This window comes from Neolamprologus brichardi, chromosome 23, assembly GCF_056152115.1.
Source record: "Neolamprologus brichardi isolate AB-2024 chromosome 23, ASM5615211v1, whole genome shotgun sequence".
NCBI classification, from domain to species: Eukaryota; Metazoa; Chordata; class Actinopteri; order Cichliformes; family Cichlidae; genus Neolamprologus; species Neolamprologus brichardi.
In genome coordinates, this window is record NC_142125.1 from 26,816,788 (window position 1) to 26,834,692 (window position 17,905).

Below are 17,905 nucleotides of genomic sequence, written 5' to 3' on the forward strand. Positions count from 1 at the left end.
CTATATCAGTCGTGCTCTCATTGACAATACTGCAAAGTCTGGCTGTTCTTTCTTGTGTCCTTGCTTGGCTGTTTTTGTATGCAGCCAGTGTTCAGTCTGCATCTTTTGCCACCTTTTCTGTACTGCGTCACAATTAATTAAACGTAAGCCCCGCATTGTGCGAGCTGCTGAACGTCGACCAATTAATAATACAAAATTGCTATTTCCTGAAAATCTTCCACATCATTTCTCTAGATTTTTAAATTTTGACGTATGTATGTGTGTTACAATCTTCTCTGGTCCACTCTCGTCTTGTAGTGAAATATCTATATGGTGTATGCAGTAACCCTGCTTGGAAAAACTGTTGCTCCTGCTGCACAATGGATGTACTGAAGGTATGAGTTAAAATGACCATAGTAAGGCAACATTCTATTTCTTTTTCTAAGCTAGCTTTTATTAAGTATCCATATGATCTGGCCTTATCGCACTATAATGTTTACTGGCTTTGTCAGTTTCTCCTTATTCTCTCAGTCGATAAGATTTTCTTTTTAGTCACATAGGAAACATTTCTCGAGTTCAAGGTATAAAAAGATTTTTATTGATAACCAAAAAACCCCCACAAATGTCACAATTTACACATAATCACTATGAATGAGCTGCATTACAACAGTTATATACCTACAGTATGTACATTATTGTCACTTAAAAAATACAAACATGTTCTATCCTGCGAAATGAATAAAAGGCTGTTTCATCATCTGTATCCGACAACAGATAAAAAGTAAGCAAAGAGGAACCAAAATAGTCACAATACAAATAAATATTTAATTAAACAACATATAACACGCTTGCTGATCTAATGTTACGCTTCTTTTTTTAAAATTCTCACAGTGGCTTCCCCACATAAATCTGACAGAAAAAGTTACTTACTGGTTTGTAATCAGTGAATAATTAAATGAATCCACATTTAATGTACTTCCTGTGACTTGTTAGTTTTTGCAGTGCAACGCTGAACAGTTGCAGTTTTGCAGTCTTTACAGCACCACAGATGAATCATGGGTCGTGATGGATCTTCTCTTAAAGTCTTCATCAGTTTAAAATGATTGTTATCCTGTTTAATATATCAGCTAACTACGGGTATGTTTTTGGCGTCGACATACTGAAAGCTTTCCTCCTGAAGAGAAATGATTGATTTCACAGTCTCCGGTTTGCTAGATTTGGGTTGTTGTTGTGCGATGCAGCTGTGTGTGAGGCCTGCTCTTTCCCACCAGGTACGTGAGTCCGTGGCGGCTGACTCTTGCACTGCGGTCCCAGGTTTCCTGCTGTGCTGTTTGTCCCTTTCTGGGAGCAGAAGCCCTTCGGTTTGGGGATTCTTGTCGGTCCTGGACGTCGGAATGCTTCTAGAGGTATCTGCTGAGGGAACAACGACAGATTTTTAAAGTCTCCATTATGACTTATAGCAACAACAATGAGGAAAGAAGTGAATACAGTAGATGACTGCATGAAAAAGAGGTGTGTTTGAAGGCTTTACTTCTTTTCTGGCTGAACTGTGCCCATGAGCTCAGCAAAGACCGACTGTAATACTCATAATGACCACTAGAGGATATCACATCACATTTTATGGACACACTGCCAAACATTTGCTGCATGACTGCAGTATTTTGTGCTTGTAGCTTAAAAATATGGTAACTTGACATGAAATAGAGCAATTTTCAGTAAAGGAAAAGGTTTCTACTATTTTTAAAATGCATTAAACATCCTTTCAGCAATATCACAATATGTTTAATGATACATTTAGACAGTTTTGTGCAAACTTTAATACACATCAGTGCTTCTTCTGAAGAAAACTACAAGTATGGTGAAAGCTGTTAAGTCCAGCAGTTAATCAAATAAATGGTAACAGGTATTTTGAGAATGATTTGATGATTAAATGAAAAAAAAAAACAACCTTTTCTGCAAACTGCTAATGGCCCCGATATAGTTCCACTTCATCCTGGTAATGATACCAACAGTGTAACTTGTGCTTAGAAACCAGTGCTTTTATATCACAGTCCTCATACGAGGGCATCTCATGAGACACATCGCATTTCGCGTTTTCTTAAACAACTTGCTGCTCCACTTACTGTGCAATCACTTTTAATGAGCATGTTTACATGCAGAGCAGCAGGGCAGCACACTGGGGTGCATCACTTTTGGATCGGTCCTTGCACAGTAGAAACTATGTCCTGTTTACAGTACAGTGATAAGATGTTTCCACAGTTATGAGGAACCTCAGCCACAGATGGCATACTCTGTAAATGTATTTGTAGCATGTTTATTTAGTATTTGGCATTTCAAGAAACGGATACACTGATTTAGATAAACACTGCTGTCATCTAATGCACTTGCTTAAATGTGTAGTTTTTATGCTCAGTAGACTGAATAAGAAAGATGGATTAAGCCAGTGCTTTAAATCTGCATTGCTTCTAATGTCCAGCAGGGGGAGACTCCTCTGGTGGCAGAAGGTCTGACTGTAGAGACAAGGAGACCCAACGCCTCACTTGGGTCACTTTAGTATGCATTTTCCACCTGAATTGCTAGTTTCAAGTCTTATTTGATGCTGCATGATGTTCTTTTTGTAAACACTCAGCTCAGGACAGCATAAGAAGATCTTGGTGCGATCCTCTTATCCATTAAACAGTGACTGAATCCCTATGTGGCGATAGTCAGCAAGTGGTTATCTTCTTTAAAATAAATCAACAAACAAAAATGGCACACACAGTACTGTGCAAAAGTCTCGAGCCAGCCCTCATTTCTTTGTATTTTGTCTCCAAGGAGCCAGACTTGGTTGTATGGCTCTCCAGGCTTTCTGAATGGGTTTCAGAGTCTTTCAAAGTTTTTCTTTCTGCTTTGTTTGTATTCATTTTAAGTCCAGTTCTATGGCATTATTTTTGTGCCACTATTCTGAGCGCACGTAAAAAAAATTTGAGCGCACGTAAAAAAAAGTTTGCAGGTGCAAGTGCTGTATTTTGAGGAGAAATTTATTTTGAGCGAAGAAAAGCTGAATTTGAGTGAACAAAATTCATTCCTGCGTGCAAAAAATGTATTTCAGTGTTTGCTATTATCCACACACACACAATAGCAGCCCCTCTCGCTCAGTTTTTGCATTTGCGCTCGCTCGCAATGTGTTGCTTGCCCTCTCAACATTTCTGCCTGTGTGCGCTCAACTCTTTCTGTACACCGTTATATTTGTGCCACAAAACTAGCCAATCACAGACTTGGATGCAAAAAAATCTGATTGGCTGTTCTGGTCTCCAATCAGCTTGAAATGACAAAATGTAATATCCCAGAATCCATTTCGTCCAAAACTCAAACAGGCAGCGGCGAAGGAACACAGAGTGGCGGAGTTTGAAATATTACTCTGTCTGGGTCACAAAATTAACTTTTAAGATATTTTCATGCCAGAATGATTCTGTGTAAACTTCAAATATCTGCTCGGTTCATCAAGACGTCACATATTTGCATAAGTGCTCTGACGTTTTCGGAGATGCCTGTTACCCTTTTACCCTAACTTTTTTTTTACGTGCGCTCAGAATCGTAGCACAAAAATAACGCCATACAGTTCTTGCACCCATTTTCAGACAAATGCTTTTTTTTTTTTTTTTTGTTAAGCCACTTAAATGTTGATCTATGATCATGTTTGACAGACATAGAATACTATCTTTGCACCAACGAGTGGATTCCCAAAGAGCTATTAGCCAGGAAATAGTATCAGTGAAAGTGTCTATTAAGACGCCATTCTTAAGGAAGGGAAACAGGGCGAAAAGGCTGGGTATTAGCCTCCCCAGGGCCCGGACATCAACATTATCGAAGCAGTGTGGCATCGTGTTGACAGAGAACAGAACAAACATCCAAAGAAGATCTTTGAATGTCCTTCAAGAAGCCTGGAGAACTATTCATGAAGACTACTTAAACAAATGACAAGAAAGCTGCCTAAGAGAGTTCAGACTGGGCTGAAGAATAAAGGGGGTTAAATAACGACAAATATTGACTTTCAGGCTTGTTAGAATTCTAAAAAGCTCATTTTTGCCTCATATACTGTATTTCCATGTGTACTGGCTCATTTAAATAAACCACTGCACGTATTTCCCATTTTCTTAGTAAAATATTAAGAAATGAGAGATGCTTCAGGACTTTTACACATTTTCCTCATTTTTCAAAAGCTGATTGGTACTGCAAAAAATGTCTGTACTTTACATCAAACATCCCTAAAACAGAATTGATATTAGGAAAGCATTTTGAGATATCTCTAGCAAAAAAAAAAGTTTAAAAAGCCCTTTTCAGTCCAGGCCTCTTAACTTTTTTTATCTGGAGTTCACTGGAGTCAGAAATAAAAACCGAAACCGTCTCTTTGTATGAAAGTGTCATCGATCTGGTATCCTTTTCTCCAGCCCAGTGAAAGTTTTCAGTATTTCCACGAGTTTCATCACTTCACCGATATTATTCCCTGCCGAGCTCCAAACCTCTTGCTGTGACTTAGGAGAAGCGCTCGTGAGGTTTAGAGAATTAAGAAATATTCAGTGAACTGCAGCCTTAAATATTCATACGGGGTATAAATTTCAGAATAAGTAGGGCCTCATGCTTCAGCAGAGCTAATGGTCCAGAAAATCTGACCCACGTCATGGGAGTGCTGTTGATTTTACTTGGAGAGAGACCTTAATGTGCGGCTTTGTCCTCTCATATATCAGCGGTACAGCAGGAGTTCAGCTGAGTACTTCCTCCTCTGCCCCACACTCTGCACCGGCACAGCTGTTTCTGTGGCAACCAAACACAAGGTTTGTTTTGGTGCTTGCGTTGCGGTGGGAGAGAGGCTTGCTTTCACAATGTCTGCACTCTCACACTCACGAAGCCTTTTGTTTAGACAAAACCCCAGTACTGCTGTTTATTAAGGGTCAAGGTGGGCTAAAGCACAGAGATCTGCTCTCTTTGTTCGCGCCATGGTAATCGTTCAATTTTCCTGTCCCTGGCTGATTGATATCAGTAGCTGATTGTTCAAAAGTCACATCAGGATGTCTGGCATTTTTGATGTTTTCTTTCACCCCTGAACAACTCTGCTCTTAATCAGTAGTATCATTGTGAGCTTAGTGTGATTACAGCTTCGCTCTCACCCAGCAGAAGGGAGCATTGCTGCAGGCTTTTAAATGAAATAGCCTTCCAGTGTGTCACATGATACTCATTCTCCCAGTCTGGCTGGGATACCGTGCACAGATCTGTCTTCCTTGGCTGAACCAGATGAGTTTTATGAATCGAATAAGTTTAAAGTGAGTCAGGGGGTAATTAAGGTCGCAGACAGTAATCCCAGCTGCTGGATGCTTTTCTCAAGGAGAGGTCTAATGAATAGCATCTTGTTTAGCCCCTGCATCGTTTCATCACACCCAGGCGAGCTTTGGATCTGGTTTCCACAGCTGTGCTCCTTCTCACTCATTGGATTTAATGCTTGATTTAATCATCGCCTCGTTGCCACACCGGCTCGTCTGCCTTTGGGTCAGGTTCAACAGTTTTCCTGCAGTACTTGCCTCGCTCCATGAAAGTATGAGTTTGTAATTCATTAAAGTGTATTAGTTTTTAATGGTTATTGGTAAAATGTAAGACTTTGGGTAAAGAGGAAGGCTCAGGGATGGAAAGAAAAGCAATGAAGTTGCTCAAATTTGTCTTTCTACCCCTTACAACACTTAATTTGTTGCCCTACTTGTTAACAAAGGTGTGAATCACCTAACAATTAAAGTATGGATCTGGTGGCTTTGATCCAGCTGGAAATACAGAGTAAAATAATTAAGATTATTTGTGTGTGTTTGATTTTAAACAAGCCAATCGTATTTCCTCATCGCATGCATAAAATGCCACTGCGATGAGGAAAGCCCATCTGAGGCGTTCATTATCTTTTCCTTAAGACATGAAATTAATTACCTTTTCCTCTTGCATCCTTTCATTCTTGCCTTTCAATCAACCTCCCCTCCCCGACCATCCAGTTCTGACCTTTGGTACAGATTTAACGTGAAGTGAAACGCACGTACGAGGTAACATTTTCAGTCCATGTGGAAGAATTCATATACATAGAAAACATTTGTAGGCTATACAGATGACTCATCTCAAAGGACGTGATTCATGGGAGAAAAGAAAATAAACGTTTTGGTTTTCTACCCAGTCAAAGGCACGCTCGGTAAAAAGAACTTTCAACGAATACGTTTGTGTTCCTGTGACCCAAACACAGTATCAGGTTTTCTGAAGGGGTTTTGTGATGTTTACAGTATGTTTCCTGGAGTGCATTATTCAGTTGCTATGCTCATAACATTGGGAAATAAAGGCAGTTTTTTTCCCCTCTATTTCCACCACAAGTTTTAGGATTTTCTTTGTCACGCCGCATGTTTGGATGAACATCATCCACTTTTAGTGCAGTGCCCTCTGGTCCCAGTGCTTAGAGGTGGGTGCATCTTCCTCTCAGAGTAGTGAGCAGCAGTGCTGTCTTCACCTCCTACAGTTCACACCCAACTTCATACAGCACCGCTGCATACAGGTAGGCACAACAAAGGGCCTCGACTCAGGAGCAGCTACAGTAGTTTTTGTTCACTGAACATTTTTGGGCCAGATTTATGAAAACACTGAACCAGTGCAAACTGGGTTTTAGGTAAAAAACCAAAAACAAAAAAACAAGTGCTGTGTTGGTATTTCCAACAAGAGCAGCATGAGAAGGTATGAGGTGTAAACTCACAGATTTTTGTGACAGACAAAGTATAAGAAGGAGAATATTTAAATTGGACTCGGATTCACCGATGTTTGTGATCCGTAATTTACCGCTAATTGTGCCGATATTGAATGCTGACAAAAAGGATGTCTTTTATTTTTTATTTTATTTTTTGTTGTGCTTCATATTGAAATTAAATACCTGCGCCTGTATTTTGAACACAGCACAACTTTTATAAAACTAAAACTAAAGACACTTTGCACTAACAAGCTAGTTACCCCGTTTAGTTAATCTGGCTCTTTATAAGTAATTTTGTTCAACGATGTTGAAGTATTTAACAATTATCCTAAATGTTAACCTGTTCAATGGCATGTTAGCATTACCTGTTTAACTATTACCTGTTTAACTATTAGCAGTTGCCCAATAGCCACATTAGCTGTGAGGATCAGCGAGTAGCGGCTAGCAGTTAGAGCTATATTTTCAGTCCTGCCCATTTGTAACATATATAGGCAGATGTTAACTTAGTAAGATAATGCAATTGTTTGTGTCTAAAAACTGTTGTTTCTCTTACAGTCCCAGATTAAGTCTGAGAAAAGTTTACCTCCTGGTAAGGACAACTATACCAACTGCTAAGCACAGGACTACCTCAGATAACCTAGACATACTGTGGTCTTTTTTTTTTTTTAATTTTTTTCTTTACTACTTAAGAGAATATTAAAACAGTTTTAATATGTATAAGTTATGATTATATTACTATATTTTTTGCACTATGTTGGACAACTTAGACTGTTATTATTAATGTAAAGTTTTTGTATTGTTGTAATCTTTTTTTTTTTTTATTTTAAAAAACATTGCTCGTCATAGTTTACCCTAAATTTGCAGTAGATAATTTTCCAGATTTTTTTTTTTTTATTATTTTTTTTTCCAGAATTGTACTTTACATCTTCTTTCAAATGCTGCCTATAAGGACTGCCACACGGGTCTTCTGTCTCCTTCTCATTCTGCCCTTTTCCATCATCTTCTCTTTACTCCGACCCTCATGTGAGATTGAAATGTTCCCAACCTTTTTCAAGCCTGCATCACATCATCATCTATTGAGATCTATTCATTTAAATCGAGGTTAAACTTAATCTTGTTTTCACATTTAATTATATAAAAATGTATGTTGTATGTAAGTTTTCAGCCAGTTGAATTATCATTGTTTAGGCGAGTTTCATCTGAGTGTCAGCTATGTTTACCGTTAGCCACTGCTTTCATCTGACCATTTAGGAGTTATAGTTAGCTTATTAGTAACAATAAGACATTACTTTAGGATACAGCTCCAATTAGATGCAGAGTATTAATCTTTATATGTGAAGTATTTGTTCACATTTATGTCCCTTTTATATTCATCTATAATTAAAAGTATATATAAAGTTTTTGTGTTGTGTTTTTTCAGAGAAAAAGAAAAGTCATGACTCCCTACATTTTTTTTTCTCAGTGGACCTAATCCTCATCTGTGTATGATGTATTTATTGCTTTTGGGTTTCTGTTTGCACTGTACCTTTACGGTCATATGAGTTTTAATGCTTCTATTCATACCTATTCAGGTACACTCAGTCTTCCCACGTAATCCATTGTCTCTGCACATACACCTGCAGGCTTTCTTGTGCTGTTACCCCTGGTTTGAAATCACTGATGTAATCTAGCAGGTACCCTTTGCAGTGTTGCATACACGATTGATGCTAAAAGTTTTCATGGTCCAGTGAATATGTAAGATTGTTTCAGTTATGTTTGAAAAACCACTGCTGAAGAACAACTGCGGCTGTTGCATTTTTAAAAGTACAAGACTCACCTTCCACAGCAGCGTTACAGTGCGCTGCACTAAGGTTTAAAGGTTTTAAGCAGAGTTTCCATTATGTCATTTAAGAGAACTCCCAAGTTCACACAACTGTGGTTTTCTTTCTCAGTTACTGGGTTTCTGTGTCCCGAAGAAGAAACTATGACATCAGCTTATGATTTTAACTCAACCATGTGAGAATCCCTGAGGGGTTTTTGACTTTGCTTTTGTGTCATCTGGTCAAACATAAGCACTGTGTTTTTTATTCTGAAAAATCTTCCACTTGAGTCTAACGGAAAGTGATCTGCAGACATTTTGGCTTTGACTCACTGGATTCAAGTCTTTAAGTGTTAAAACGTTACAGTGCATGCAGCACAAATCAAATCAAAGAGCTGATTTTAATCTATTGGCATATTCCCACATTATATGTATTTTTAAAAAGAAAAAATTCAAAACATGCTGGATTTAGTGAATAAATGAAATAGGCAAGCATGGATGACAAACTAAAACATACTTCTTTTTGCACACTTTAATTCTCAGGAAAGCAAACAACTTAATAATAATGCAGTATGTGGAGTATGAAGTATAAAAATTGGTACGATACATCAGTGTGAATAGTCTGACTACATGGCAAATGTGCCACTGAGTACAATACAGTAAGTGCACTTAAGTTAAAACCTTGTGTTATGTCAGATTAATTCAAGTTCTAGTGCTTTATTTTTTTCATGCAGGCACACAGTTGTTTGAACTTTATCACACAGAACCAAGCAAACCAACAAAAATGAAAAGTAAAACATTCAACCGTTTAAGCTCAAAAATGAAGCAAATCAGACTTTTTTTTAGGGTATAGAGTTGGGGTATAAGAGGTATCTTATGGGCAGGATGGGATGGAAGGTTTTGGGGGTTATCAGGTCAGTTGTAGGCATTACTTACTGTAATTTGTGATGGCCTTTGGATTGGGGTGGAGGTGGGCTTAATCATGATGCTACTTGTGATTTTGCTGTTGGCTTTGACAGTAGGAGAACTGCAGTTTGCAAGGACCTGAGTCCTTTGTTCCGGAAGTCCAGGCGTGTGGCATGGACTCTGCGTTTGGGACGAAGTGCTGATGCCCTGAATGAATGGGCTCCCTAAGTGAATGTGGATTTTGTTGTCCTCTGTGGTGATGACGTTGGGCCCCAAGCTGGGGGACCTCTGGACCTGCCAGCTGTTCTGCCTTTCGGGGGTCACGCGGAAGACGGCGTGTCCTCCAACAACCTCGACTGGCTCCGTGGATAAGGAGCGGTCTGGGGTGCCTGTCATCACTGATACTATTTGTATTGGTGACATGGCTCTGTCTGGGGTTACAGAGCCACAAGAGTCTGGGGTCATCGCTCTGGAGTATGTAGCCATAGTATAAGGTGACAGGGCCCTATCTGGTGAACATGGCTCATCAGACACAGAGGAACTCTTAGATTTTGCTGTTGGGGAAATGGATTTTGCATTAGGGGATATAGATGCATTCTGGATGATGGTAATTCTTTGTTTGGGTGGACCCCCGCTTGTGGGTATGACAGCAGTGCTGGTGAATGACTGGGTGTTTTCTGTGGTTGGACTGGTGATCTCTAGCGTTGCAGTGTTGTGTCCGTGGTCAGGTGTCACTTTAATATGCAGAGGTTGCCCAGGACTGTGGGTCAGCACAACGTCTCCAGGCTGAACATGGCTGCCGTTCTGCCGCGGTTGCATTTTTCCATTGACCTGATGAGGAGCGTCTTTGTTCTTAAGGAGTGGGCCTCGTGCTCTTTTCAGGTTGTTGTTAAGATTATTTACATTATTGATAATCGCGGGGCTACATTTGGTGAGCTGCAGCTCATTGCTGTAATTTGCATTTTCTTCCGGTTCGTTCTCGTCGTACAGCTTGCCGTTCACCACTGCACGTTCCAGTGGTGGCATACCCTTGTAGTTGGGAGACATGAAATCAAGTGGGTCTGTCTGAACCTCCTTAGTGGAAACATGCAGGTCTGAAAAGCGCCTGCCGTTCATTCCTGGGCGAAGGCTTTTGCTGAACCGTCGGTATCTTTCCAGCTCTCGAGTGAGTGTCTCCATTTCTCTGGCCAGTTCTTTGTTTCTGACTTCCTGCTGGGTCAGTTTTCTCTGCAGTGTCGAGTGGTCAGTTTTCATGCGGCAAATGGACTCTTCTGTTCCCATGTATTCATGAATCTTCTCTTTCAGAGCTGCCACCTCTCTGGTCAAATGGCTGGACTTGGCCTCCTCTTCCTTAAGGCGTTTGTAAAGGACGTGCTCTTGGTTGCACTCTTTCTTTTCAACCAGCTGGTACTTCGAAAGCTCTTTTCTAGATACTTCCAGCTCTTCCATCAAGGCTTTAGCTTTTTCTTGCTCGTTGTTAAATCTTTTCTCCAGCGATTCAAACGCCTCTGTTTTTAATGATTCGCCTTCCACCACTTTCATGTCTTTTAACTTGCGTCGGAGGCGTTCGACTTCCTGGGTCAAATCTTTTACTTTGTTGTCTTCTTGCTGGAAGCGGTTAGCAATTGGCGTTTTGATATTCTCCTCTTTAGCCTTGTTTCTCAGGTATTCTCTCTCTATTGTCTCAAGTGATTGCAACCTTTTCTTCATCAAGCTTATTTTAGACTCCAAATCGTTACTCTTCTCCTCCTCAGCTCTTAACCTGGCCTTCACGTCATCCTTTTCCTTTGTAACACCGCAGATTTTCTCCTCAAGCTCAGCCTTTGATCTCAGTGCTTTCTTGCTTTCGTCAATAAGCTTCTCTGTAACTGATGTAACTCTGTCCTGTTCAGCCTGCAGTTTGCCTGTGCTGTTCTGGACTTTGTTCTCCATTTGCTTCAGCTTCTCTGCCATTGCCTTTCTCTCATCCACCAGCATCACTGTGAGAGTCTTTAGCTTGGTGAGATCTTCCTTCATAGTCAGCTCTGTCTTTCCCAGCTGGCTTTCAGCAGCCTCCAACTCTTTGACTCTGACTTTGAGGACTTCCAACTCACTGGTCAGAACCTTTGACACTGACCTCTCTTTCTCCAAGTTGCTTTTCAGTGAGCTGCATTCTTGTTTGCTCTTACTGAATGCATCCTCTAGTTTCTCCAAGTCCATGATTCTCTGATTCAGTTTGTCCACTTCAGCTTTCAGGCACCGGTTTTGGCTGGCCTCTTTCTCCAGTTTTTTGTTGAGGTCCCTGCATTGGTCCTCCATTCTGATCAGCTCTTCATCCTTTCCCTCCATTTCAAGTACCCGTTTTCGTAACTCTTCAAGCTCTGACATGAGACCAGAGTTTCCACACTCACCACGGCTAATTTTGTCTCTCAGCTCTTGCAGTTCCTCCTCAGCCCTGCGCAGGGTTTTATTGGTCTCCTCCAGCTCATCAAGCTGCCTGCTGAGAGCTGAAAGCTTCTGACGCAGCTGCCTGTTTTGGGCATCCTCGCTGGTTAATTTGGCAGTCATGGCTTCCTGTTCCTGATGGTATCGACTGGCTTGGTCACGCAGCTCAGCCTCCAAGCGACAGACCTTTTGCTCCTCTTCCTGCAGACGAGCATTAGCTGAGCTCAGCTCTTCCTGGGCTTGTGAAGAACTGGCACTCAGTTCTTGAACTTTAGCTGTCTGTTGATTCAGCTGCTCGGTAAGACGCTGCTGTTCATCCACAACCATCAATGCAAACGACTTGAGTTTTGTCAGCTCCTCCTTGAGGCTTGCCACCTTTTTGTTGTTTTCTTCGTCTTTGCGTTCTTGGTAGGCCTTTTCCTGATCAATTAACAGCTTTAACCTGTAATAAAAGGAAAGAAAAAAAGGAACATGATTTTTAGGAATTTGATTAGTTAGCTTTTTTCCTGACAAAAGTACGTCATTTAATCAAAAAGCACAAAATATAGAAAAAAAATGTAAAAATAGGTGTTAATTAATTTTTGAAACCTTATATAGGTTGATATTTCCTTTTAATATTTACCTTTGTATTTTGTTGTCTTTTGATAATTTCTCAATTATTATTTATTTATTTTTTGGCTGCTTAAGTCTTCCATAGAGGGTAAAAATAGAGCATCCTAAACCTAAATATCTAAAATGCTAATCCTGTTTATCCACTAATATTATATAAGAACACCCCTAAAGGAACTCTACACCCTCACATACAGTCCAGCTTTCCAAGCTCTGACACATCATAAACACTATTATTTTCCCAGCATTTCTAAGGAGGAATAAAGTTCTTATGTCATGGAAAGTTTAACACATAATAAAAAAAAGCATCACTTTACGTTCTGAAATACCTTTGGTTAATTTTTGTTCCCTCAGTGCCAGCTAATTCTCATATGCTTTGGAAACCTGAGTTCCTACTCTAAATAGTGGGTCTTAAGTTTAACAATCAGTGAATTTCCGAAAGTTTCCACAGTGGGTGAGGGGGTAGCGTAAGACCTACGTCCCCTGTCAGAAAAGAGACACACAGCCAAATGGTGACCTCTGAAAGTGATCATCTGACTGGACAACATGACATATTGCAAGCACAATAAAATATGTCTGTGACCCACTTATAATCTAAATCTGAGGCCTGATTGTTAGCTCATAGAAGGAAATAACTGCATCATTGCACAAGAGCAAATCAGGAAATCAGGATTCAAGCAAAAATGAGAAACACTTTAGAATGTAAACTTTTTTAATGTCTGTCACAGCTGACAAACTGACAAAAATAAAATCAAATCAGAAGCAGTCTGTTTAAGAAAAATAAGACCCGACAGGGTAGCATATGTAATATTTATATTTCCACAACTAATGAAATCCCATATTTTTATACTATAGAATATGTGTGCCATGTGATGCAGCTGTAGTCCCTTAAGTACAGTGTGCAGCCAGGGTCAAGGCGTCTGGCACATGCATGCATCACCAAAGTGCCTACAGCCCCTGGAGAAAATATGTTATGACTGCTGAGTGTGCTTCTGCCAGGCGTTTCCACACAGATGGCCCACTGGCATGGAACAATCCTTTAATTAAGGGGTTCCTCTACTACCAACCCTCCTCCCCCTCACTAAACCCACCACCACCTACCCACCCTGCTTTTTTTTTTCTTATACTTTTAAAGGAATTCCCCCTGCTTCCAAAAGCAATTACAGCTCCGCAGGGTTTATTCAGAAGACCCCCCCCCCCCCCCCCCCCCACACACACACACACACACACAAACACACACACACAAATTCCACATGTACACTTGGGTTGTGGGCCATGATGTAAGTGTGGTACAGTAGGGTGGGTCACTTCTGCAGCAGTATGTCATTTCTTTCTTCAGTAGCTGCTAAAGGGCAGTTGGATTTAGGGGGACACATGTAACTAGATCCATGTGCTGCTATTACATAGAAAAACACCCAATAAAGTACATATAAATCTGTATGATTAATAATAAGACCTAATTATTAGTGTGGTTGTAATGCATTATGGGAGGAAATCTTTTTATGGACAAGAAAAAATAAACTTATTTATAGTAAATTATGTTGAAATTTTCTAATAAAGATGTACCATTCTAATATTGGGTATAGTCAGAGTAGAGCATTGCACTAGAGGTGGTTAGATCAATCCAAATATTGATATTATTGATAGCAACGCTGGTATCGGTATTGTATCGATACTAAAGCGCCAGGGTTGATACTTTATATAAATATAACTCTAACATGCACTGTGAAAATTGTCTGAACCTTTCTGTGTCTTGTGTTTTATTTGCTTATAGCACATTTAAACAACAGAAGGTGACCCAAAGTGCTTCAAAGACAGGCACATTTACATTCCAAGGTGCTAAAAACACCCAGTTTCAGTGCTAACTAATTATTGTAGAAAGTAAAAGTCACAGTGATTTATTGGTCATTAACATATGTTAATAATTTCCAAACTGATGAAGATTCATCTCATAAATCATGACACCCTGCTCTATCGGTATCGGTATTGGTATCAGCGATACTGACCCTGTATTTGGTATCCGAGTGATACCAAAATTTATAGCATCACACAACACATGATTGCACCATCCTTTATAGTTTAGCTTTTCATGGTAAACTCAAAGTATATTTACTCAAATAATATACTTTAGTACCATTTTTTTGGAAAGGTTCCCCGGTATATTACTTTAAACTTCAGTCAATTACATTTATACAACTACAAAAGCTCTATTCACTTTTACTACTTATATTCCAGTTTAACTTAAAACAGAGACAATTTACACATTTTGATCTATTCTGGTGAAATTACATGAAGAAGTTTAAGTTATATGGTGGTATATATTAATACACACTTACATGTATGTCAGTTTAAAAAAAGAAAGATTTATGTCTTGAATAAACTACTTTGATTTTTGCATATAGAGGATTGATATGGCTGCTATGCTGGGGTTATTAGGTGGCATGGTGTTCAACAGTGTATTAAACACATCTCTAATCATGCTTTTTCATTTCAAGGTATCTGATAGACCCAAGGACTTGCACTTTTCTGTCTGGGTTTTATCAACATAGCTTGCTCTTGTTTTTAATCCTATCTCCTACACATGTTGATTGCAAATCAAGCCCAGGACTACAAAGTGCTTGCTAGTGGTGTCATCAAAATACTTATCGCCTCATTAGGAGCCATGCATGTGCTGAAAGGTTGCGTTTGATTAGATTATGCGTGTGAAAAGCTGCAAAGCAAAACTCCTCTACAGCAGGCAGACATGTCCTTTTCAAACCAGTCTGTAATCACTATTTATTTAATCTCTTATCTCTGTCCCCACTGTTTTCCTAGTGATGTCATCGGCGAAAATAGAAAGATCAACATACTTTGTTCCCTAGTATTACTGGAAACTCTGTCACTCTGGCTTAAAAAAACAAACAAAAACCACGTTAAAAAAAGTTCTGAAATGGATATTAATCCAAATTACTGCATGCAAGAGAACTTTGCATTACTAAAGACAAATTCTATCTCCTTTGTAGGACTATATTACTCTGTGCCTGATGTACTCTGTGGTACAGAAAAAAATCTTTAAATCAGATAATTTGTTCCCGGACTTCTTCTCATCAGGGACACACAGAGAGATGAATGTAATTGGCCAACAGAGCAACATCTGAGACCATTTTGGGTTGTTAGATATAATTTAGAGCACACTGCGTGTTGCATGGATGGGGCAAAAACAGACATAGTGACACTTGGTGAAAAAAAATACGATGGACTTATCTATCGTTCCACACCTTGAGCTGTCAACGTTGCCATATTAGCCAAAGCTTTTTTTTGAGCTAGACGTTAGCTTTTATTGATAAAAGGGTGGATGGCTAAGTTAGCAGCTAATACTAGCTAGCTTGGTTAGCAAGCTGCATTCACAAAGTGCAACACAACAGACCCATATCAGCTAATTAGTGTAATTAGTGTCGTTAGAAATAATAGAGTAGTAAAATTTCCCTCAGCACATCTGAAGGACAAACTTTTTGGATGGTCTGTACCATAATAGTCTAATATTAGTCAGATAATTTATTAAAATGCAACATACATACAGTGAAGAGGTCCAGTTTAATGACTCAAAGTAGTGGATGAGGCTTAGCAGACTCCGATCAGCTTCAACTACCTGCGTCAGGGAAGCTCAATTGTCCAGCTGGATAAGTTATTAAAAAAATTATCCCACTTAGAGTTGTTATGAGAGGGGGAAACTATCCATAGAGGCCAAAACCTTTTTTCTTTTTCCTCTTTTTTTTTGGGTCAAAGTTGAAAACATGTTTTCTAATGCTTTGGTCTTCCATTTTAAAATTGGAGCCTTCCACGATTGACTCCTTTGTGGAGCCAACCTCAGGTGGCACCTAAAGGAAGTACAATCAAACTTTTAAATGATGGTTAGTAGCTCAACCTACCTGCTGTCACCATCTAATTTACTGCAACACACAAATGTGTGTTGCATTTTTTCAGGGCTACATTTTGAACCCCATCACGCTACATTTTCAGCATTGCAAGAGTGTAGCTCCTTTACGCAGAGATCTGTGATTCTTGAAAAAAGAGCTGGTCACATAACAGTTTAACAGCTATCACTATTACCACTCATGGAGCAGCCTGTGCAAACTTTGCATCAGGTACTAATTTCATTCAGAGCGGTTTCCCCAGGAAGACAGATGCACAGTCACCACTGTCAGTCGTTAAGTGTCATGGAAAAACAAGTTGTGCTGAGTGATTTAGTGTGTTAGGGTCCTTGAGTGGATATCTTAATGTTATATTATATTTTACTTTTCTCTCAAATGTACGATAACATGAATGCACTCAAAGAAAAGGAAACATCCAGTCGGAACTCTCAGCCAAGTCCATACGGGAGACACACTAGCACACATTACAGCTTTGCCGAGGGCTTCCCTCTGTTTTTATGCTGGAAACTGTGGCTCACCCGCTGTGTGTAAAGTGCCGCTGCGCCTCCTCTGCGGGTTGCTGTGCCATTTCCTCACCGCAAGCGATTAGGTCATGTATGTATAGACTAATATATCCTGTGCACATACATGAACATCTCCTCCTTCTTTAACAGATGCTGGTGTGACAACAGTTCAAAGGGAGGACACTGATTGATGAGGTCCACGGACTGTATTTAAAATCCGCACAGGCCAAGTGATATGCCCCCAGAGTGCAATCAAAACGTGTGATATATGTTGTTCGGGTATTTATTAACTTCCTGCTAGTGGTATTATGATTAATAACATGGTGTGAACCAAACAGAGACCTGGATGTGACTCTCCTGAAACATTCGGGTCTTAAGCACCAAAACTGTTTTACTTACTTTAAACACAGCTGCTGTTTTATACAATGCAGTTAATGACATTACTCGTAATTTCAATGGGTATGACTTGAATTAATATAATATACTTATTACTATCATCACAGAACTATGCCATCTGCTATTGCACACACACTCAGTCGCACACAGTCATTTTTCTTGTTGTTACACATGGGACCCAAATATTTGTGTGTAATTCAATTAGGCGTACATTGTGTACTAATTTCTGCTTATTATGTGACTTACATAGTACACAACGAGGAACATTTAGGACCTTACCTTAGATTTCCCTAATTTTACAGTCTACATATTTTAGTTGTCATATTAAGGGCTCCTTTCCGATCATTTCTATTAAATTCATTCAACTTTTATAAGAATTTCTCAGCAAATATACAAAAAGATACTTGGGGATTAAAACCCCCACAATGGTGTCTAATTAAGTAGAATCTAATGTCTTAATTTTCCTATGCAGCTGTTTTAAAGAAGACGCATTTCAGATGTAACTATACAAAATATAATTTAAAAGAACAACCAGAATGACAAGATGCAAGCCTAAAAATCTGTGTGTGTTCAGGCTCATCAAGGGAGCAGCTCTTTTAAAGTTTTGAAAGTTCTTCTCCTCAAAGGCAATGTTTTGTGT

At 39.5% G+C, this 17,905-nt stretch overlaps 1 protein-coding gene across 4 annotated transcripts in view; it reads right to left on the reverse strand.

Annotated features, from left to right (window-relative positions):
• Positions 1–714: 714 nt before the first annotated feature.
• The window catches only part of filip1l (filamin A interacting protein 1-like), a 102,584-nt gene continuing 85,393 nt past the window's right edge, over positions 715–17,905 (reverse strand). For 2 of the 4 annotated variants that reach the window (XM_006792803.3, XM_087836295.1), the window contains exons 5-6: positions 9,453–12,288; positions 715–1,392 (exon numbers count right to left, since the gene is read on the reverse strand). In XM_006792803.3, coding sequence (XP_006792866.2) covers positions 1,174–1,392; positions 9,453–12,288 — 3,055 coding nt within the window. In that variant the 3' untranslated portion in view covers positions 715–1,173. Of the gene's footprint in view, positions 1,393–9,033; positions 12,289–17,905 lie in introns of those variants that run through there. The other 2 variants (XM_035908604.2, XM_087836296.1) reach the window with 2 other exon arrangements.